General features: G+C 46.3%; 1 protein-coding gene across 1 annotated transcript; it reads right to left on the minus strand.

The window, feature by feature from the left end:
* Positions 1 to 1,422: 1,422 nt before the first annotated feature.
* LOC144144956 (uncharacterized) lies at positions 1,423 to 17,465 on the minus strand. Its single transcript, XM_077676458.1, has 5 exons — positions 17,264 to 17,465; positions 13,057 to 13,190; positions 9,139 to 9,206; positions 2,656 to 2,739; positions 1,423 to 1,694 (listed from the first exon to the last, which is right to left on the minus strand). Exons 1-5 carry the CDS (start codon positions 17,363 to 17,365, stop codon positions 1,513 to 1,515), a joined length of 570 nt encoding a protein of 189 aa, XP_077532584.1. The 5' UTR covers positions 17,366 to 17,465; the 3' UTR covers positions 1,423 to 1,512.
* Positions 17,466 to 24,383: the final 6,918 nt, after the last annotated feature.

The raw sequence follows: 24,383 nt of genomic DNA on the forward strand, positions 1-24,383 counted from the left end.
AAGGCAAGCGTCGCAGGGTGCGGCAGAAAGTTAGATGGGCAGATGAGATCAAGAAGTTTGCGGAGATAAATTCGTCGCAGCTAGCACAGGACTGCCGTAATTGGAGAATATTGGGAGAGGTGTTTGCCGTGCAGTGGGCGTAGATATGCTCATGATGACGATGATGATGATTATGAGTGTGTTGTAGAAGGTACAATAAAAACCAGGTTTAGGTGCTTGCCGAAAGGAACGCCAGTCTGTGCTAGTAATCGGTCTCGTTACCCATAGTCGTTTGCTGCGTCAGATAATGAACATAAGATAGTTGTCACTTGTTCACGTTGTGCGGTCCTTATGCCAATTACGGATAAGTCCTGCAATCATCCAAGTAAGGTCAGGGATCGTGTCTTGTTGAATGAAATTAGGCTGAAGTTTGCTGCGCAGGTGAGGTGAAGTCTTTAACGACGTGTAGATTGCAACGTTCCGAAGTTTTGTCAATAGCCGCCCCTCCCTTATATGCATTAGAATAGCTCTATGTGTCTCTTTGCATAAAGACAGCCCCAGTTACCACAACTGTGGAAAGAAATTGAGCCGTCAGTTGACTTATACATTTAAAACTAACATTACAGACACATCCTGCACTTGCCCTGTAGTAGGGCTAGTACACCACTATGGGGTTTCTACCAGATATTCGAACATGAGCGACCATGACTTCATGCTTGATAGACAAGACTTGTCGGCTACCAAAGTGTGCACGGCCCAGCATTGTCGGTCAGCCGTGTTTGAGGGTGGCTGCGTTTGAGTGACGACGTGCTTTGCCGCTAATGTAGGGACTAAGTTAGTTCGCGTCTCCGCCAATTTAAGGAGTTCTGCGACTTTGTTGAAAAATATAAATTAAGGTTCAGTTTGAGGTTTCATTTAATAGTAGGAGTGGTCATGATGTCTGAATAAGTCTATTCCTAGGTGAGGCTTCCAGGGTTCCTCAGGAGCCTCTGTCAGGGGTAATGTTTTCGAAAACACTTTGCACAAAGGTTTTTGCCAGTTGCACGGGACTTCAGAGAAGGCTTCTGATTTTATTGATGTCATCTTCCGCCCTGTGAGTTACTTTCAGGAATGTGTGAAATTTTGTTACGGTTTTGGTGCATTTTAGCAACTGAAATCGTAAAAAATGTTTTCACGCATTCGAAAGAATATGTACTCCATAAAAATTATTCCGATAAACTTCGAGGGCACCACAACTATTAAAGCATTACAAGTAATTCTAATTACGCCAATTTTCTTGCGTAGGGAGTAATTTTTGAACTTCAAGCTGTAATATTACAAGGAAGCATAAAAGTAATCCATGGCCAAATTTCTAACCTCTAGGCATTGTTGTTTTGGGTGGGTTGGGTGGGCATTGGCTAATCATTCACTCAGACGTTAAGTAGAAACGTCAGGGCACATCGATTTGAAATATGCATATATTTATTATCATGGTATGTTATGTGAAGCCGCTGTCTCCAGAAAACAAAGTTATGCAAGGAGCGGCTGCCATTGCTACTGCTCTTTTTTGTACTCGCTGAAACTCCAAGGAAGGTGGTTTGATCGGTAACTGCAGCCACGCACGCACTGTTGGTTCCAAGTTGTGAACAGAGGTCCTGGGCACACCCTCGCGAGACCTCGCAAGCAGCGGCTGAGAGCCCGAGGAGTAGCAGTCTCCTTCACAATGAGGACACAGCCTGCGATGGATTTCATGTTTTACCACTGTATTTCCAATGTGTTTCCACTGAAGGCGTCCGTTGGTAATTATAAGTACCTGTGAAGGCCAATCATTTTGGCTTAAAAGGCTCTCCTACTTTCTGTAGATGTCAAACATTTTGTTTCCAAGTGCACGGAAGTTAACCCTGATTGATTATTATTTGCCATGAAGCATCCGCTGGACTGCAAAAACTCCGGAAATGAAGAAAACGTTTTACTCTGTTCCAGAAATTTGTAATAGAAAATCGGAGCATTTGTTCTGTACATTTTTGATTATGGGGTGAAAATATTTGTTTTTATTTTTAAAATTTCCTATTTAAATTACTACCTTAAAATACCTGTATGTGGCACGTCCACTTATTAGGTACTATTTATGCAGACGCTCTCTGTAGACTTTAGGCTTCACAGTATATAACTGGTGTTATTAAAATAGCACCTATACATAATCAAACACAAATGTGTCGTGGACATCGGGTTAACAACCAGGAGATCCAAAAACAACAGCACACAGCACGGCTCACAGCAAGTGCCGCGTGGACCTAACATACGAAAAATAAAAATAGCTCCACCTGTTGAAAGAAGTTCTTCATGGTGGGGCACTCTCCACACAGTAGTTACATGTAGGTTTTTATGAGTGCAGTTTTCTACATCACATTAGTTGGCGTCGCTTACTGCGCTCACTACGGCAGCTATTCTGTGATCCTTTTGCAGCATCCCATGCGTTAGTGTGCCAGAGTGTTTTTAAGGAGTGTAGTGAGCAGTTTCAAAATAATTAAAAGCTTATCCGTCCTGTTTTTTACTGATTTATACTTTGAGGTCCTGCTATTTGATAATCATCTGCTCTTGTATACTCGTTTTCCGCCGTTTCGGTGAACAAAGATAGCAGAACCTAAACAACAGTCGGTTTTCAATGAGGCTCATTGAGTCCAGCCAAATTCTTACCATAGCGGTGATTGTCAGACTTGCCCACATAGCAGTTGTTGTAGTCGGCGAATGCCATCCGCATGGCGTACGCAGTGTGTGGCTCTGAAAAAGTAAAAAACCGTCAAATGGCATTGACTTCATTATCATAAAATGGCAGGATGTCGCATTCCATTTCAGTTGAGTACGTGTGGTGCGCAGGGACCGCATCATTTTATTTAGGGATTGTGCGCAGTCTGCCCATTTGAAGCTGGATATCCACAAAACTATTTTGGTATAATGTGCTTGCAAGACTTCCCCGTTCATTTTAGAGCCCAAGCTTTTAAGCAAGGTTCCTTGGTCTTGCAGCGCCGTCGTCTCCCTCGATGTAACCGGCGAAGAGAACACCTAAGGTAGGCGTGATATATGGTGCGCAGGAGCGGAGTAAGAAAGTGTGGCGAAGTGTTAGCCGGAGGGAAGCATGCCGTGGCACCCGCGAAAGACATGTGCGTAAACACAGTGCCTTGGCGTCTGGTGGCGCCCGGGTAAGGAGACAAAAACCAGGCATCCATGAAAGCAAGCGTCTTGCTTCAGGCTCACAAAATGGACAGCAGCACTGTCCGCACGGGTTGGTATGTACATTGGTTTTTCCTCGTCCTCTTTGTCGCGTGGCACATTCAAACCACCGGACATTCACGCGGCAGGTTCAAACCCGCATGACAACATTCTCGTCGTTGGCGACAAGCTACGACATCACGCTAAAGTAGCGCGCTCTGACATACGGCCGCTGAACACGCGCTCACTTCCTGAGATGCAGCAGCTGTGCACCATGACGGGGAAGACTGCTGTTTGCTGTAAGATCAAATTTCGCATTGTATTTAGAATCGTAAACTTCTGAGGAGTATTGTAATTGTCCGCTCTGCCCCGTAAATCCATAAAGCGCGCTGCTGTAGCCTCTTAGGAGGTGATAATACAGCAAAGAAAACTACTTGTTAACTCTTTTTTACCGCACCTGAGCAACGGCTGTGTTCGTACGCTTGGCGTGATCTTCCGGGAGGCAAGATATTTCAGTGCGGGATCGTGTTTAGTTTCACTATACTGCGTCCTAACTTTACCTAAGCTCGACTTTGTCAGTGCAATTTGAAATTGTTTGAGCTCTTCATCGACCCTTAGACTGCGGAGGATTAAGAAGCACTTCGTAAAAATTGTATTTTGTCGTTGCTCATCACGGCCGTATTATATGCCCGAGAGCTTGTCTAGCTTCTGAAGGTGGTCGTATTTTCTATGAGGACCTTGAGGCGTCACCTGAATCTTCTTGTCTACTGTATTAATTCAAAATGTGACTGCCCTTGTCTTACTAGATCAGTTCATCTGCGGCTGCCAAGCAAATCACGGCACCCGCATGGTTGCTTTCGTGTATATAGAATATTGAGCCTGGCACCAGCTAGGCGATGTCAATCAGCGTCAAACCGCGGGTTTTTATGTAATATATTGCCGCGAACCATGCATTTGGTGTGTTTGTGTGTTTTCTTTTGCCGACCGGCTGCGCGTGGATGCGTTATCTCTGTTAAACGTGGGCCAAGTGAAGGGCGCGTTCCATTTTTCATGCCGCACATTTTATCAACCTTACATAGGGAGTGTATCAAACTAACTTCACCAGCCTAGGATAATCTTTTTTGATCTGCAGTGTTCTGGATGTAAATGGACGGTTCGAGAAACACTCACACCGAAAGATAAAAAGCCTGCAGAGCAGACGCCTCGATATTCTACTCGCCGACGCTCGCTTGCGCACGTCACTTTGTTAACTGCTGCTTTTCCGCGTGTGTGTTCTTTCACCTGTTAGGGGAGCACAGTTTCACTCCAATAAACTTGTTTTCCTTGAAGACAACTGCTTCGTCTTTGGCTTCATGACATCTGGTGGAAGTGCTGGGTGCGCACCCTTTATGCTCCCGTCGCCTTCCCGAAGCCGACAAGCCAGCCCAAGCCGAGCCAACCGCCGACTGCAAGGTTTACCGACCGAGTTTGATCTCCTACCAGAAAGAACCAAGAAAAAGACCGTTACAACCGACAACATGGTGCAACACGCCACTCTTCCCATCGTCCTGCAGCAGCACCGGGAAGCACCATCGTTCCGCGGATCCACCGGACAAGACCTGAAGACGGGTTGGAGAAAGTGGAGCGCATCCGCATCGTTAACAGAATGGCGGAGAACCTTTCCTTCATGTTTTCTTTTATTTAAAAGATACGGCCGAACGTGGTTTGAAGACCATTAAAGCTCTCTAACCGACTGGACTCTCTTTAAGAGCGAGTTCCTCAAAACATTCGCCACCGTCATGCGGAAAGAACGAGCCACCCTTTTGCTGGAAACGCCCACGCAACACCCCAACGAAGGGGTCGTGATCTTCGTTGCGGAGATGAAACAACTATTTCGCCGCGCGAATCCCGAAAGGACAGAAGAAAATAGGTTGCAAGGAGGAAATGTTTGCTAGAATTATGAGCAACCCGCCTAAAACTGTCGCCGAATTCGTAACAGAAGCTAGCACAATTCAGAAGCGCTAGAAATGCATGCTAAGCAGAATGACCGCAATCTTGTTCGCGCGGCCAATGCGAACTACATCGACAACTTGCGGATTTCGGCTCATAGCCTACGCGGGACCACCCAGCAGTAGTGAGAGAGAAGCTGCTAAACCTTCTCGTCACGCCGCCGCAGCCACGCGTCGCCTCCCTTACCGACGTGATTAGGGAAGAAGTGAAACAAGCGTTGGGGACTTTTACGCCATCCGAAGTACAGCGCGAGCCACAAGCTATGACATACTCCGCGGCTGTTCGTCGACCCCACCATGCTTTAACGCGTCGTCGAGAGGCCCCGCCGTACCGTCGCTCACTGCAACCCGCCCGAACGCCTGTACAACTAAACAAGACGACGAGGAAGACGGACGTATGGCGAACTCACGATAATCGTCTTCAGTGCTACCACTGCGGAGAGGCAGACCACATCTACCTTCATTGCTCATACAAGCAACTCTGAATGTGTGGTTGCTCCGTCGACTCACCTCGCCATCTTCCTGGCCAACGAGCAGGTGTGATCGAAGAGTATCTGTCTCAACGCAGCGGTGGCCCGGCTCGTTTCAAACGTTGGCCGTCACCGTTACCATACGAGTCACCGAACAGCCGTAGCAATGCCGACTGCGCACGTTGAAGGTCGCCCAGCCCACTCAAGGAAACTAAAAGACCAACGTCTGGAGGTGAAGTTGCACAACGGCGGAAAAAGGAAAACCCTCCAACGACGCAACGATTCACCGAAGACCGTGATTCACTACATGCCCTTAGCCAGACGACCAGATCCAATCCTGGCGGGACTGTCGAACACGACGTCAGCCACAAGATGCGACGCGTACACGAAACGATTGACCCTGGGCCTGAGAAGACGACGACCATGACGACGCATAGTGCCCGACCGCCAACCAGCACAAGCCGAGATACGACGCCACGACGCACACGAAACTCGAGGAAAGCGGCGACGGACGTCGACTTGTCCATCGACGGCCTTGATGTAGCCGCTCTCACAGAGACGGGAGTGCACTACTCTGTAATGAGTGGATCATTCACGTCTAAGCTGAACAAATTTATTACCAGGTGTGACGATTCGCACGTACTTACAGCTGGAGGCCATCACGTAACGCCAAGTGGAACGCGTACATGGTGCGTCACCACAGACAGCTCCACCTAGCCTGCTGTGTCGTCATTTTGCCTAACTGCTCCCGCGACGTAATTCTCGGAATGGGCTTTTTGACGGACAACGACTCCATAATTGATCTGCAGAGAAAGTCGATAACTTTTTCCTCTGAACACACCATGACGCCGCTGCCGAACCCCGAACACCATGCTGCTGTAAGGATCACCGACGATTACGTCACCCTGCCACCGCAGGCAAGGTTGGTGATCACCGTCGACTGTGAGGATGCTGCTCCTGCCATCGACGCTATCGAAGAAAGTGACCAAAGTTTGCTTCTGGACGCGGTGTATCCGTTGCAAGGGGCATTGCGCGCTTTAGGCAATGCAAATCTCATGTTTTGTTCAGTAACTTCAACGAGGAGTACCAGTATCTAAACAAGCGTGCTGCAACTGCGTTCCTCGAAGAAATGCAAGAAACAAGTCAAGTGATCGCGGTCGCCAACTTTGATCACGCACTCGCAGATGCTTTTATTCTGCCGTATCCTTTCGACGTGAATCCGGCGCTGCCCCAAGAAAGCCGAGAGACAATATGGGGTTTGCTGCGTCGCTACAGGGAGTGTTTTTCGTCGAACTCAAAACTACGTCAGACACCTCTAGCTAAGCACCAATTATTAACCGAAGATGGAGCCCGTCCCACTCGACAGTCACCGTACCACGTCTTTTCACACGAGCGTGAAGACATCAGGAGAAAAGTAAGAGACATGCTCAGCGCCAACATTATGCAGCCATCAAAAAGCCCCTGAGCTGCTCCGGTCATACTTCTGAAGAAAAAAGACGGCACATTGAGGTTCTGCGTTGAATACCGGCGATTAAACAAGATCACCAAAAAGTACGCTTAGTGCCGCGAATCGACGCCGCCCTCGACCCCTCTGCACGCGAAGTACTTCTCATCCATGAATCTAAAGACAGGCTACTGCAAATTGACGTGGACGGGAGATATCGAGAGAAGACTGCATTCATAACCCAGGATGACCTATTCGAGTTCAAGGTGATGCCGTTGGGGCTATGCACGACTCCAGCAGCGTTTGAGAGAGTCATGGACACTGTGCTAGATGCCCTGAAGTGGCACAAATACCTCGCATACCTCGACGACGTTGTGGTCTTCGCCTAGACTTTTGACGAACACCTTGCAAATTTGGAGTCTTTATTCGAGGCCATCCGTGCGTCGGCGTTAACGCTGAAGCCTGAAAAGTGCCGCTTCGCGTACAAGGAACTCGAGTTTTTGGGCCACGTCGTCAACGCCGCGGGAGTTCTGCCTGACCCGACGAAAACTTCAGCCATAGCGAACTTCCCAAGACCGAAGGACAAGAAGGGCATGGGGAGATTTCTAGGTCTGTGCGCATACTACCGGCGCTTCGTCGGAAACTTCCCACTCATTGCAGAGCCACTGACACGCTTGACGAAAGATAGCACCCCTTTTCGCTGGAGAAGCGCCCAATAGGAAGCATTCTGCGAGCTGCAACAACGCCTGCGAAGCCCACCCGTGCTGGCTCTTTCACTAAAACGCCGAAACGGATGTTCGCACTAACGCCACTGATGTACGTTTGGTGCCATCTTCATCGAAAAGCAAAGTGTTGCGAAAGGTAATCACTTATGCCAGCCGTGCTCTGTCAAAGGAGGAGAAAAACTACACTGCCTCCGAGAAAGAGTGCATGGCTATCATTTGGGCCATTTCAAAATTTTGCCCATTCGTGTATGGTAGAACGTTCAAGGTTGTGACGGACCTGCGTGCGCTGTGGTTGCTCGCCAATTTGATGGTTTGCTCTGGGCGTCTTGGACCATGGAGCTAGGCTGGTTAAATAAATTAAATAAATATGAAATAAAAAGTACACCTATAAATAAATAAATAAATAAATAAATAAATAAATAAATAAATAAATAAATAAATAAATAAATAAATAAATAAATAAATAAATAAATAAATAAATAAATAAATAAATTGCCTTTGAACTCCAGCTCTCAATGAGCCAAGCACTTGACAACACCTCCAAGGAGCAGCGCCTTATACAGCCAATGAAATTGTGCTAAGAGTTGTAAAGTTGATAATGCTACTTGCTCTGGGATATTCTGCTAGCGGCAATATTCGCGTTGCAGCAGTCACCAGGCCTTGGACATGCTATTTACGATGCTATTTAATTTATCTGGAGCTCGAAGACGGTAGGTGCCTTGTATTAGGTATTAAGTGTTTTGTTGAACGCATCATAAACGTTTGCAAACCAACAGATGGGAATTCTTCTAAAGCTCTTTGGGAAAGCTTTAGAGATGCCTTGTTGTCTTTGTCTCTGCTATACATTACCACATCTAACAGCTCAAAGTACCCCCACCCCCTCGTATTGGCGGTGTCGTACTTTTATAGTTGAAGGCTACGTCCGAGGGCACAAAAAATGTCATAGAGAGGCTTTATCGTGCCAAATATCTACAAGAATAACTACTAAATGAGGCGGACAAGCAGTCACTCCGCATCTTGCAGGTTTAAAACGGAGTACAATGCCATAAACGTGCGGCAAAGTGTTACCTAGATGGCAAAATAACCTGACACACGAACGCACCTACGAAGCGTTTAGCTTCAGTATTGCTTGGGTTTACTTTTTGACTACAGAAAAAAAAGCGAATCCTGAAATACTTCCACCTGCTACGTCGGCCTACACCCAATCCAGCATCATTTACTGTCTGACTTTTAGCAAGCCTGCTAGAGCTTCCTAATGTATTCAACGCCCAAAGAAAACCTATTCAAAACACCCCATGTTAATCAACATTGAAATTGATCTTGTTTCGTTGGGATACACTTACCGCTTTTACAATGAAGGATATAGTGGTCAGGCCTTCCTGTGAGCCCAATGATGCAGGTGTCTTGGCCGCTGGAAAGGTGAAGTAAAATCTTTATATCCAGGTGTTTTACGGCAACTATTTACCGCTTAATCCAGTCACTAAAACTAATATCGCCTGTTGGACTGGACTGTTAGACTGAGAAAAGTATAAGTGGAAACGCTCGTATTTTCGAGATTTCGGCGCCCGTTAAACATCTCCAGGTGGTCCAATTAATCCGGTGCCCTAAACTACGGCGCCCTTCATCACCTGTGTAGCATCGGCGCGTTAAACCTCACAACCAATCAGCGCTTGCAACAGTATGCCATCTATTCGAGGCACAAAGAGGGAATATAAAAGTTAGGCAACATAACACCCGATATATTCATCCTTATAGCAAACATTCGGTGCAAGCCTGAGGTAAATATCAAATCACTACCCTCAGAAGAGCTCTTGCTGTGCCACACAAGAAAACAAGAAGCCATAAACGTCCTTGAAAGTAATTGTAGAGAGCATTTTTAGTGCGTTTAGTGCGAGAACATTTTTATACGGAATTTGTTAGTTTCAAATGCGCTCAGAATGCACTTAGCACAGCTTTTAAAAGCTGTATAAACACTGAAAACTAAGAAATACAACTCTCCACTCTGAAAGCAAACCGTTGCCATTCATAAACAATGGTGGCCTCATTTCAGTCTGAACGTTCGAAATTCTTTATTCGTGCTATAATAATCCCGTACCTGTTCTGCGAAAGCTACGCGCGCGGTGATTTTTTAAGTAATCTGGACAAACTAGTCAAGGCGAATTCTCTGTTGTATATGAATGACAATGGTTTGCTATTCGAATGGAGAGTTGGATTTGTTAGTCTTCAGTGTTTATAAAGCTGGTAAAAGCTCTGCTAAGTACTTTATGACCGTGTTTGATACGAAGAAACTTAGGATGAACGTAGCTCCAATGCTGTTCTCTGCAATATTTTCCAATGACATTTATAGCTGCTTTGTTATGCATCAATTTGTGGAAATAGATGCGCCGGCCGTTCTGGGGTAGATAGGCGACCTTCACAGTACATAGCGCACACAAGTTAGGAACAGGTTTGCGACCATGGTGGCTGAATAAACCTTTTCAAAATCACCGGAACAAATCATTCCATTTCGGGAAATGAACAATAGAGGCCGGATCCTAATGGTATTCAAAACATAAATGTTCTGCTGTATTGAGGTATAATCATTTTTGTACGTTCAATAAACACAGAAACACATCGATTAGGTTTTCAGACAGATTTTGAGACTGAGTGCATGGGGGTCATACGCGTTGGTCAGCAATTCTTGATTAGTGCAAAGCCCAACTAGAGAATTATTCAAAAGTCTCAAAAATTAGTACAAGAAATGAAGAATGACCGAATATTTTCTATTCTCAAATAAATCTTCAAGATATCAGACACAAAACAGGGAAATATGTTCCAAGGTTCTGGCAGGGAGATGAGTGTTATATTAAAGTATAATGAGCCGCGTGGCTGTGAGTGTGTTAAAATTGGAATGCCACGCCCATTGGAACACATGGCTAAAGAGAGAAGCGAATGTGTTCAGTTTATTGTGCGAAACTTGTAATGCATACTTCGGTCTCACTACCTGCGACTGGCCCTCTTTTTATGCGCTACTCGTTTATCCGTAATGGGAACTGGACATGCCGATCTGATTTTGTGAGAGGTTAACTCATTGTTGTTCTCATTGTTTACTGTCAATGAAATCACGTTTTTATTTCTTGGAGTGCCTTATATTGTGTGCTGCCAATATTTATCGTAATTATTCCTTCTGTAATAACTTATAGAGCGCCCCGGTACAGTCACTGAATTTGGGACCCTTGTGTGTGGTGTTTTTACTTATGAGCTTCTCTAAAGCATTTCGTCAACTTCTCCTCCTCCACCTCCTCCTCCTCCTCCTTCTTCTTCTTCTTTTTCTTCTTTTGCTTCTTCGACCGTATTTGTTGACCGTCGCTTGCCTTTATTCTGTGGCACTTCCCCTGCAACCGCTATAACCTGAGATGTACTTTTAGCGTCTCGCAACCTGCCTTCCTCTAAACAAAAATTGCGTATTTGAGCACAAATACAAGTTATCCTGTTCTAGACAATGCGGAATTAATCAATGAAACTAATGTGGAAAGTTCTGGTAAGCCCGCTCATGAGAATCGAATTAGGCTCAGCATTGCTTGTAATATACGTATACATACGTCTCAATACTGCGCTATGAATGGCAAAATCAAATTACTGACTTAAACGCGTACATCCTGAATGGTTTCAGAATTTCCGAATTATAACTTTAACACGGTCACTTGGGTTAGGCGGATCAATTGGTACACGTTATTCGACAGAACACTGCGTCTAAATTTGCACCCAATGAGCTAAGCCTACAAATGAAGCAGTTCATTGTATTGGCGCCTCTACCTAAATCTGAATATCAAACCAGAGGACGAATGTAGCCTACTACCACTTACATTCCCCCATGGCAGCGTAGTTCTGACGGTCTAAAATTTTGCACACGGGTTATTCTTCACAATAGCGCACAAACGAATCCATAGTATTTAAAAATTTAGTGCTTCGAATGAATTTTTTTCATCCAAGCCTAATTTTTTTGCGGTATAATATCTCTGTATAAATCAAAATTGTTTGAGTGAATTCTCCGTCCGGCATTTTTAAAACAGTTCTCTAGAGTGCACGCAAAGCGGTACCGCGGGGTTGTCATGTGAAGAAACTGGCGGCCGCTGTATAGAATACGAAGACGTAGTCCAAAAAAAATATTATTTCTGCAAAATTGGAGTTTAAACGCCGATTCAAACAACAGCCGCAATTGTAAAAAGCGGTGTGTTAGCATCATGCTGCAACAGCAGTTTTTCCAGCGCATGAAAGTTGTCCCAGTGAGGGCCACACTACCACCACATCGTTGAGGGGTAACCGCGATGGCGCCAGAGCTCAAAGGGTTTACTCTAGAACCGGATACCTCTGACTCTGTGGAAGCTCCGTGCGTTACCCGACCACCTATCAAAAACATTTCTGAGTAAAAAGAAGAAAGAACTCAAGTAATAGCAAAGACGCACCCACGAAATAACCGCAAAAAGTGTTTAATGAAAACACCCTTATGGTTTCGCGTTCAAAGCGGGCCCGGTCGTCTCTCGTTCGTCTTCGCCTTTCTTGCGCAAGGGAAGTAAGAAAGTAATCGTACTTGAGTTGCCGCAAGAATATTTGCTTGGGCTTTTTTCTTAACGACATTGCATTGCAATGCGAGTGTTTTGGTGTACGCAGAAAACTTGCGCAACGCAAATGACATAAACAAGCACTAAAAATGAATGGTTTTCTTAAACAAGCAACTGCTCTCCCGACTTCAATTTAAAGCGAATACTAAGTGCTTTTGTTTACCCTTTAAATCCGATCATTAAAATGTGTAAAAATCATAGCACTGCATTTAAACCATTTAAAGCATAGCCGAAACTTAGTCCAGCTTTGCCACGAATGCCTTGCAGTGTTCTGGGAAGTGCCAAAATAAACTACATGCCTGCATTGTGTATAGGCTTAAAATTTAGGGAAACAATTACAACATTAAACTTCGAGCGGCCGCAATCGCTCATTATCAAGGGATTCGTTTTCAAGATTGACCCCAAGCAGGCACGTTAATCGGATACCGGCCATCGAACAGCGTGTTATAAAAGAGTTAAAAACCCAAACGTGTACGCGTGGAGATATTGGCGCGCGCTAAAGTTCCCCAGTCTTCCATGTATAATTCTTAACTAGGTACTACAGCACACCCTCTGCTCATTTCCCAGGTATATCTTCGGAGCCCTATATCCAAATATGGAGTATTTAATTGTGTTGACGTATGTGCATACCTATATATGATGTGAAAACTACGGACTCACTTGTGGGTATCGATGAGAAGATGCACATAGCCGGGACCAAATCCCCTGATGTACCTTATGTACCGGGGTGCAGGAAATAACGGCGCATAGTTCGTTTCAGCTAACAGGTAGCCGCTCCTGAACAAGGAAAACACCTAGAAAACAATGACACAGTAAGGGGAGGTAAAGTATGTCGCTTTGGCAGATACAAAAAATAGACTTCATTGGTTTGCGTGCTTCAAATGTGTTTATTCCCCATACCACCTCAAGACTGGTGTACGGAAGTGGCCAGGCATATCTCAATTGTGAGATTATGGAAACTATGGAACGCATATAACTGCTGAGAATCGTAGATAATTTTGCCTGCGAAAAAACTGAAATATTCATTTTGTAGGCTAATCCAAGCGTTGGAGGGGTGTGTGGCAGCCATACACAGGTATTTGTTGCATTACAGCATTTTGGTGGGAATAGAATTTAAGGACAAGTGCCTCCGCCCTTCCGAAAAAGCAAGCTGGCGTCTTATGAAGAATTTTCTGCACAACCTTGTTTCATAACGATGCACCATAGTAAAGATCACGCTCACCCTGGCCACTGGTTTACAAAGTTTTGAACAATAGTTGAGCCATAAACTTTTTGCAAATTTACCTGATTTTCCTTATCGCATTCTAAAACAATTACAATCAGTGGTGTATGCCCCTGCGTAGTACAGATGGAAGAGGAGGCAATGAAGTTCCGTAATTAACCCTACATTTTTGCTGACCGTATTTGTACAAATCTTTAGTACGCTCAAAGGGCAAGTCTAAAGGCTGAATAGATCGATGGCATGACTTCAGGAATCAGCGTGGAGTTCATTAAATTTACGCAGAAGACAGAAACGTTTGCGTCTTGTTTGAAATACGGGGTATGCCTTGAGGCCAATGGATAAATTCTCAAGCTTTGTACAGCAATGGCTCGCCTCGGATCATAGCTGCATACCCGGCGCTCTTCTGCGCAGTTCCAAATATTTCTTCTTTTCCAAAAATATTTCCAAAATTGAGGCCTGCCTTATAATTGCTATTATGTATATACCTGTCATTTTTATCCGCGCGTATAATAATTATCAAGCGGCCAAAGGTTTGTACAGAAGTAGGACGCTCTTTTCACCTAGCCCCACAATATCTTCTTTGTTTTGAGTGGCACGATTCCAACATTAGTTCAACGGGCAAGCCGGAAGTGTTGCTAATTAAAACGCGATTTTACCAAGCTCACTTTCATATACACTATTCTAGACGTCTCTGAATATTTATTTTGCCTCGAAAAAATAACCCAGAAGCGTAAGTGTATGCTTCACACTTCCATGCATCTAGTTGAGACTGTTTGGTCGAAGTCCATTTCGCAGTCCCCTGGGTGAACAGGGAGAGAAAAAGAATGAAGTCGTGTTGAATGTTTGAGAAATTCATAAAGATTTTAATCAGGCTTAAAAAGTCACTTATTTGTGTATTTGTGTTGGAAAATTACTTACAGGACCGCGAAGTACAATGACGACAAGGAAGTGTTTGGAAATTGAAAAATAAGCGTGACTGGTTTTGAGCACGTTGCATTCCGTAGTATACCCACAATATTGTGATGAATGCTAGAGATACAACATGAACATCCGCAACAACTAAATGCGAGTACGTTCGGCATGCGGTCCAATATTGTGCTTCTGTAAACAGTAGGCAGATGTGATGGACAGTGCAAATGACCGTGATGTTGTAGGGTAAGTTGCTGAACATTAAAGTTAAACCTGCGGCAGCTTCCATAGAGCAAGGAGCGGGTGGTCACTGATAAGGGAATACATAGTTTCTACGCTAACAAAAATAAATACCCAGTACACAACAGAAGTCCGGATAAGGTTGCATTGTAACTAAGTACAGAGTGCCGGACGAGAAATCCCAAGCGTGGATCGGTACACCTGCAGACTACCAAATACGTCCAACGGTTTAGGTAACCTCCCGAGCAGTTTTGAATTATATAATAATACAGGCAGAACGCAAGGCATACTTAAAATAGAGATAATAATTCTGCCCTTCTTGATCGGTTATTGCCACCAAAGGTTTTTTCATTGTCTGTGTAAGACATATAGTATACTGGGGGCCATAGCAACATCATCCATTGCTCTATCGGTAAGGACCTGTAGGTAATGTGCGGGGCCAGTACTTTAAAAAAAATGTGAGCAGCGGTATACAATTATTTTTTGAAAACCAAGGCTGTTTACCGGTGCCGCATTGTCAAACATATACTAGGAAATTCCTCTCTATATATATGGTTGCCCCCTTCGGTAAGACGCCTCAGCCTGTGTGCGTCGGAATGATGCGTCGAGGGCGCCCTAAACATTACCCTGTACTTCGACACCACTAACAGCTGTCCGCTTCATATACCTAAAAAAGTCATTTGTTTCGTGCGTGAGCGTGCGGACTGAAATTCTACATTTAGTATTGTTTCTGTTATACGTTTTCTCCAACTACAACTCTAGTTGAGTACGTTTAAAACAGGTGCTTTGAGGCTTCTAAGCGAAAATTGTTTTGTGTCTACCCAGGCGTGCTTGCTGTGTTTACCTTTCAACGCTCTCTTTTACCTTTAACTGCTCTTGTTAAGAAGATTCAGCTTGTCATTTTAAACTATCAACAGAAATCATTTTCTCCTCGGCCAATGATTAGTGCGTATTGCGAAAGCTATCAGCTTTCTCTTTTGAAATTGAATAAATCGCAAGTGAATCAGCGCAAGTTGTACCATATCTCGCTTTGCTAGAGGTAAGTTTAGAGGTTTATATAGCGTTCACCCTGCCTTAACCACAGCTTACTTGCAAAGCTCCTGATATCCACACGTTGGTCTTCAACTCGACGCTTGGGCACACCGACCATTACAAATAACTATTTTCAGTATGGTTCAATTTCTCTAAGCGTTGAATTAGGAACTGAAGTTGTTTAGTTGTTTCTAATACGTGGTTACGGAAATGCAACTTTTGGTCACACATTCAATTTACGGCTTCCCTTGGGGCTGCATAAACAAGCGCGTTATGTCATTTCTTTGGTATAACCGATATAGAGCGGTTGAAGTTTTCTGTAGGCTTCTGTAGGAATTAAGCGGCCAATCTCGTAAAGCGCTTTATCGGGTGTAATTCTCTTAATAATGCAATTTTTTGAGTGGTCACGCTTTTATTTTCAATAGCGATCTCCGTACATCGATTCACCAATGTTGCCCAGGCATAGTAATGGTAGTGAGGAGTTCATAAAATGGGTGACAGAAACTAAATGGCGAAATTGTTGCAAGCTGTTATTTTTAACAAAGTCTGACGTTCCTTGAGCCTTTTAGCGTTGCTGGTTTGGTGAAATGTATCTTAATTGCTTAGAAATCGCAGATGAAACAGCGCATTTCCAATCCTCGTATCCCTCCTAACGATTTCACGACGCAAACAGCAGCTGAAAATGCCGCTGTTTGCTTTAAGATAAACCACAAGCAAATGAGTCAGCGGTGACGTGCACCGGTGGAAAAAAAAATTACACCATCTCCCCAAAGGAACTTTGTGGTTATGCAAAGCATCTCGGAGGCCTACATTACGCCTTTAGTACGACAGTGCACTCAACATGAAGAACCCTGAAAATATTCTCTGGGTTTTCTTAGCCCTTGTAAGCTTTAAGTATACTAGTTGCCTTCATCTCAATAAAAACCTGACACTGTCTTTTTACTGCCTATGTAGGAATGAAGAAGTTCCTGCTTTCCATGATACTACTCTAGAAAACTTTGCAGAATACTAAACATTCGGAGAGCGATTAATGTACAACGCTAAACCCTGTCAGAAAACACATAATAAGACACACTTTGCTTTACTGAATGTACTGTAAGAAAGCGAAGCATATGGTTGCACTGGCAATATTGTTTGACATTTGACGTTATCAATTGCCTATCATATTTCTTATTCCACAACCCGCCTGTTTAAGTATCTCTTCTCAGGTGTTGTAGCATGTGTTTCAGTAATGCGTTATCCTTGAGCTTGAAACCAAATTGTAAACAATCTAAAAAAGCACGGAGCATTTGTCATTATTTTTGTTGTAATTTTTATTGACATTTGCCTTGCCTAAATTTCTATAATATAAGAAGACAAAATGTCGGTGAATTTATCCATTTTAACTTTTTATGTTAAACTGAAACACTACAAGATTATCTGGCTGGACTTAGCTAGGGCAGAATATAGCGTCAAAGCTCTTACTGTGGAAGCGCTGCACTGCACACCAGTGAAGTCGCTGCATATGTATGCACTAGCCGTAGAGGCTAGGAGCAGGCATGCAACGGGTGCCAATGAAAGAGGCATTCCTTTTTTGAGGGCAGCGAAAATCCTGATTTGTTAGCAGACTGCAAAGCGTATACATCCTCGTGCACCCTTTTTATTTTCGAGGGGACATTCAGAATATAGCCCACAATTCCATCTGGATAATATATCAAGTGCGTTGAGAACAGCTGCCATTTTATATTCCGTCCTTGTGTTTTTGGGCGGCTTTTTTTAGACACATACATTGTTGTACATAATTGATAGATTTGTCTTTTGTGTGTTTGTTTGTCTACGTGTCGTCCTTGTGGATCCTGCATGGTTCATTCAGCAGGCTTCAGAAAAAGAAGTAGTCAAATTGCGCTATCCAATCTTGTACATAATACGTTAGTAAGCAGTTCGCTAAACTTTCAAACATTCAATAACATGAGTACTTTACGTCAAGGCGTAGGCATTTTTCTTCCTCGTCTAAAAATAAGTCGAAAGAAAACTTCGTGTGTTTTAGGAGCGATTTAAGCGATACTGCCCTAATGAACGCCATGTACAGTCGCCAGCAAAAGTTTGCGTGATGTGCAGCGCGTGGCCGAGCGGCGCGAAACTGCATTTCCGCGCCATCTGCAGCCAGCGAGCGCTGGGTCGAGACTCAAGGAACTGGTGTGCTAGGCGCGCTTTGCGCATGCCGGTCGTTTATTTGTTATCGGGCATCTCTGATCACTCGCTGGCCCGTGCACTTTCGATATTCGCGGCGGCCGCTGTGGCGCCGCGTGACCATCGCCGTCGTTCTGCTATCAATGGTGCAACTGGGGCTACAAAATACGTAGCCCTCGGCCGCCGTTTGCGCGGCTGGCAACGTTGAATAAATGTCAGCTTCCAAGTGGTGTAATGGTCGACGACCAAATTTATTCTACTGGTGGTATTTAGGCTACCTGTCGGAAGCAGCGTCAGGTGATGGGGTGCATAGAAAACATTCGCGTTGCCAAATTTAATCTTGCGGCAAAGCAAACTTTCCGGTGCTCTCAGTCTAATGTAGGTATCATGTGAAAATATCGCACTAAAATTGGCCGCGATGACGACGTTAGCATTACGCGAAATCCCAATATTACTTGCCATAGTTAGTTTATACGGAAGCTGTAAGTGATACGGAATTCCCGTGTGCTGTCAATACATGACAGTATAAGGAGGAGGTAGTGTTACAAAAAAAACGGCTGTAACTCTTGTTTTCGCGGGACCTACTTCAAAAGAAATTGTGTGATAATTAGCCGCTGAGACGACTACAACGTTATGCGAGCCAGTTCAGCCCCGTTTTGGTTTTATGGAATACTACATTATTCCGTATTCCATTTAGCTGGCTAATAGGAAGTAAGCGCAACTCTTACACACAAGCTGCTTCTTTCATGACCTTCTTGGATTCCCCCCATGTCGGCTTGTCATCCTTCCTCACAGACTGGAAGGGCTCTGAATTTTTTCCATTTCTTTTCAATTGAACATATGTGTGGGTGCGTGTGTGTCTCGCCTCTTACAACCGGTGCACCTCCTGGTCGTCATAGAAAAAACTTTGCCTATATGCGAACTGGGGCATTGGTTCTGCACACAACAGTTCTGAGTTTGCTTTCTGTTTTGGCGGAGGCCCGTAAAAGTGATTCGAACTTCTCTGGGTCTGTTATTGCCGAATTATATTCATCACCGTACGGAACAATGTTACTTTTCACGTTGCGCCATCAGAAAAATGCGATCACCGCCATTATTGTAATTTATTGTGCCATCGTACTTACCCGTTGCGTGCAGAATGTACACGCCATCGGGCGTCCATGGAAGCGACAAACGTGAGGTAACGCACCCAAGGGTGATTTTGTTAGGGAAGCATTACCGAGACACTAATGTAAACAAGAAGCAAACAACAGATGGAGAAAAAGATATATTTACAATGAGGCCCTTGCTCAAACACATTTATTAGGCTGACAACCTTATGTACAAAATAATACCCGCGAAGTTGCCTTCTGCAGAGGTCGTGTCGGCTATTTTCTGCGGCATCGACTCGTAAACAGCATTCATTGTTTCAGGCTCAGCGCTCAATGCCGCGCGAACGGTGGCCGCAGGCTGCGTCTTTTGTAGCGCCAGTGATAGCAGAACGACAGCGATGGTCACGCGGCGCCACAGCGGCTGCCGCGAATATCGAAAGCATATCACGGGCAAGCGAGTGATCAGAGATGCCCGGAAACAAATAAAGGAAACGCATGCGCAAAGCGCGCCTAGCACGCCAGTTCCTCGAGCCTCGATCCGGCGTTCGCTGGCTGCAGACGGTGCAGCAATGCAGTTTCGCGCCGCTCAGCCACGCGCTCCACATCCCGCAAACTTTTGCTGGCAACTGTAAACTCGGCTGAATAGTTGTGTGAACTGTGGAAATATAGTCACAAACTTTTGGCAAAGGGGCTATTTTTGTGAGCGTGATTTTTTTCTAGCTAACAGTTTGAAATTGAATATGTCACATCACTGTAACAGTTTTCGTCCTCTTCGAGTACTATCACCCGTGTCGTACGTGATCGCGAAACGTATGCAATTGGAACAATTTTTGAACCATGGTTTATGTTACAGACAAGCCGCAAAACAGAAGCTCTGAAAATCTATAGAAAATGAACAGATTGCCTGTGTGCGCGAATTCCTAGCAAGCAGTAAACTATAAAATAAAAATTCCCACCTGTGCAAACAACCGAGCTGGGGCGGAGCAATCTATTAAATACACCACTAAAAGGGTGAATTAGTAACAACCCTGCTTTAGCGCTTAGATAATATACAACACTTATTACACCTTGGCCGGTAGCGGTGTCGAAGCGAGAGTTTGAGTTGTGCTTACTGAAAGCTCGCTTTAAGGGGCAAGCATTCAACTAACAGCCACCTTGGTTATTGCCGTTGCCACTAAAGAAAAGGGCGAGGGCTGACAAGAGTAAATAAAATTCCCCGGGGAAACTAAGCATGCCCATGTCCTTTGAAGCCGAAAGCCTGCCCATGTTTCTTTTATTGCTATTCTTAGCCATACGGCGCTATTTACGTCAGCCCGTACACTCGCTCACGCTACACATTCCCTAGAATAACAATTCTCTTCGGCTAGTCAGCATTTGTTCTACACAGGTGCCATAATCTTCAACCGTCAGGCGGAAGGCATTTCAGTACGAGGTTCAAGTTTCGTTTTAGTCATTATGTGAATTTTTGATGGGGCCCGGTGGTCTACCAAAGCTCTGTACTCCTGGCCACAGCTCCAAAAGGATCGCTGAACGAAGAAAAAAGAACGACCACTTTTATTCGCTTCAGAAACAGTCCGTAGGTAGCGAATTGGAAGAGCCCTCTGCAGGTGTAGAGACCACGTTTAAGTCTAAACGTATTAAGGATGCGGTGTTATTTAGGGCTCACCACGGTGGCTTGTTTTCGATCAGATAGCAAGTACACGAATGCTAAGAACGAATTTTTGCAGAATTAGGCCATAGCTTTCACAAAAAAAAAATGTTGCTAGATCAGATCTTAACCCGCTTCTACAGAACAGCAGACGTATGCGCTTGCACTGCGATACTTGGAAGCGTTTAAGCCGTTAGAAAAAAACTGTCGTTGCTACTAATTTCATGACATATGCCCAATAAGAGTATCCTCCAGAAACTGAGAGCTGTAAAAGGCTTGATAGCCAGTTTACAAAATTTAGGTAATCTACAAATTGCAACCGTAACATTTGTCGAATTGTGCTCACCGCGTGAAAGCTGCACTTGGTCACACTTGAGGACGAGAAAAAAAAACTTTTATTAAACAACGAGATTGCGCTGATATAGGCAATCGCCTGGGAAGAGCAGTCTTTAGTCTAGCAAGCCATGGAGTATACCAGCCTTCTTCGTCCTCTCCACCAACTTTTCGTTGTCGGAGGGGTCATGGCTCGCCAGCAGCACTGCCTACTGCCTACTGCTAAAAGGAGTGATTGGGGTTTGGTGTGAGTTCCGGCATGTGGGGTGTAAGGGTCTGGTGATCCCGTCATTATTGCCATGATTTCATGCCCAGGCAGGCAACAGGGCAACAGCCTCGCGGGCGTAGAGTCCCCCCCCCCCGCACCCCCCCCCCCTTGTGTGCCGTGTTTCGGCCTTGCGTGCCAGACGGAGCCAATCCAGGGAGCTGGTGGGTGGATGACCGCGCTTTGTATTTCGCGCGGCGGCTGCAATGCGCGGCCGGGTCGAAGCTAGCGCTAGGTTGAGGCGTCGGATATCGTTGTGCACGTGCGTTCGATTTGAGTGGCGCGTATGATTGCGCGCCCTTGCATAAAGGGACCGCAACAGTGCAGGTGCTTGGGAGCGCGGTCGGAGCGAGCACCCCCTCCTCACCCAGATGCGAGAGAGAGAGAGAAAACATCTTTATTTGTCCTGCAAACGCGAGGCCGCCTCACGTCGTGTCAGCCGGCCACTCGGCTTCCGTCACCTACTCATGCCTACCCCCGGGTGGGGGTGACACTTTCGGGCGTTGAAGCTCGAGGGCGTCCGACACTTGCTGGACGGCCATGTGTTGTATGACGTAGTCTTTGCACGCCGCCGCACTGACAAGGTACGGCGGGAACGTCTCTTCTGCACTGGCCTCGCTCGGGTGTCTTCTGCAGTCCCACAGGATGTGGGCCGCCGTGGCCCTGTCCTTCTTGCACATCACACACACATCATTGGGGTACACCTCCGGGCATATGTGTTTAGCTATCACTGGAGTCAACAGCGCACGTGTTTGCAGCTGCCTAAACACCACTGCTTCGGCGCGCGCGTTCACCAGCCGCGGCGCGAGCCCGAGCCCCCAACTTGCAGCGGAGGAAGACGACGAGGTGGTGCCACTCACCACCTACAAGGACACCCTGGAGTGGTACCGGACTAACCGCCGAACGCTACCCCCCCCCCCCCCCCACCCTAAGCTGACGCGACGCGAAGCAGCGGTGTTTAGGCAGCTGCAAACACACGGATGCGAGGTTTCTGCGATTGCAAGTATGCGCTCATCGGGCAGACCGGGTTGAGTTGTGGCTCGTCTCTGACGGGGTGCCGCAGGCACATAGGGACCCACGACCTCAATGTATCCTCTTTGTAACCAACTGGAAACAGTTTAAATACAAGTTTTCGTTTCGTCTCAACGGGTCGTTGCCTTCATCACAGCCGCAGCGCTGCACTAAACGCAGCGCAGGGCTGGCAGGAACTCCAAGGGTCACCAACGCCCGCCTTGCAAGGAGGCGAATTGGAGAAGAACGAGACATTATTGGCGCAGTCGGCGAGATCCTGCTTGGCGAGACTACCAGGGAACGAGAACGGAGGATAGACGCATCGGCCACGGGCGGAGGGCTCTGCCAATCCAAGAAGCACGTGCCGAAGCGGGAAGGGCGAGTTTAACCCGAACTTGCTTGGTGCGATTGACAGGAGCGACGACTGGGTTGCAGCCAGGTGAAGGAGCACCTGAAGGCAACCAGAAACCCCAGGCGACTAGCGGAGCTGCTGGGAGAGTTGCGGAGGAGCGGCCGACGGAGACGGCGAGTCTTTGCGGTAGCGAAGGAGACCGGCAGTCACCGCAGACCGACGGACTGTGGAGGTGAACAACACCGCCTCGGCGAAGGCGGAGGAGCGCCAACAGGCATCGCAGACCTGCCGAAGCGGAGGGAGAATAAGGACAGTCGCGCGGAAACGGCGGACGAGGCAGGCTGCCACATCGGATCGACACTGGGTGAGTCCTTTTTGTTTTCTGCTGGGTCTAATCAATGCCGCCCAACAAGAGCCCGTAAAACGCATGATCACGCGTTTTGCCCACTTGAATCCGGACAAACGAGGGGAGCCCATCATGGGTAACGAAGATGAAGGTGCGGAAGGGCGGAGTCCACCTGAGCCAGTGGCGTCCGAAGCGGAAATGCAAATGAAAAAATTGGAAACTGAACTCAAAATCGAACAGGAGGTACGCTTGGTCCTCGAGCGGCAGATCGAGCTTGAGAAACTGAAAAGGAGTTCCGAACCAGGCGTGAGCTCCGGCGACTCGGGCGGACAGGACACACGTAGCGAACTCCGGCATTTTTCAAAACTCGTCTCGGGAGTAGTGCCGAAATTCCCTTCAGAAGCGGAAGTGCCGATCTGGTTTGAGTCTGTAGAAAACACGCTTGAGGCATACGCCGCACCGAGGCAGTTGTGGGGCAAAATTGTCTTTCCGCGTATAGCGGAAAAGGTTCCATTTGTTTCGACACGGCTTACTCCATCCCAGCATAGTGAGTATGAGGTTCTCAAAAAGACTGTGGTGGAGGAGGTGAAATTGTCAGCTGGGGAGTACCAGCGGAGGTTTGTTGGGGCGAGAAAACGCGCAAGTGAAGGGTGGAGACAATTCGCGACGCGGCTCCAGAGTTACCTTCATTTCTACCTCGAGGCCAGAAACGTGAAGTCGTTCGAGGAGGTGATGGAGCTGCTGGTGTCCGACCAGCTAAAAAATAACCTGGCCGAGTCCGCGCTGCGCTACGTAACCCTTCAAGAAGGGGGAGGCTGGAAGAAGGCCTCAGCTTTGGCAAGCCTACTGCAGACTTTTGATGATGCAGAGGGAAGGGACGGCGCAGCTAAGAAGCCGGAAACAAAGGTACGGCATGCACCGGCCTCGCACGGAGTAACATCAAGTGGACCGCCGCCAAAACCGGGCTCGGTGAAACAGAGCACCGACGTGCAAAAAAAGTGGGGAGCCTGCTTCGGGTGTGGTTCAAGGGACCACCTCAAAGCGAAATGCCCACACAATGTAAACAAACTGACGGCAGGGGCCTCGGAAGGAAAAGGAAATAGCTTGTCGGCAAGAGTTGCAACGAATGAAGCGTGTGCAGGCCACAGCGAACTTGAGCCCGTGAGCTTGGGCTGCCATGGCAGGAAGATCGACGCAATTCTGGACACGGGAGCGGAGATAACTGTCGTTAGAGAAAGCGCGCTGCCACCGGAGCTTGTCGAGCCTCACGGGACAATCAACTTGACTTCCGCATTCGGAGAAGGTAGGCAAAGCTCGCGGTTGTTCCGCTGACGATAACGCGCAAGGTCGGCGTGTTTTCGGACCTTAA

Source organism: Haemaphysalis longicornis, unplaced genomic scaffold, assembly GCF_048455015.1.
Source record: "Haemaphysalis longicornis isolate Haplotype H1 unplaced genomic scaffold, Haemaphysalis longicornis Haplotype H1 scaffold_7, whole genome shotgun sequence".
Taxonomy (NCBI): Eukaryota; Metazoa; Arthropoda; class Arachnida; order Ixodida; family Ixodidae; genus Haemaphysalis; species Haemaphysalis longicornis.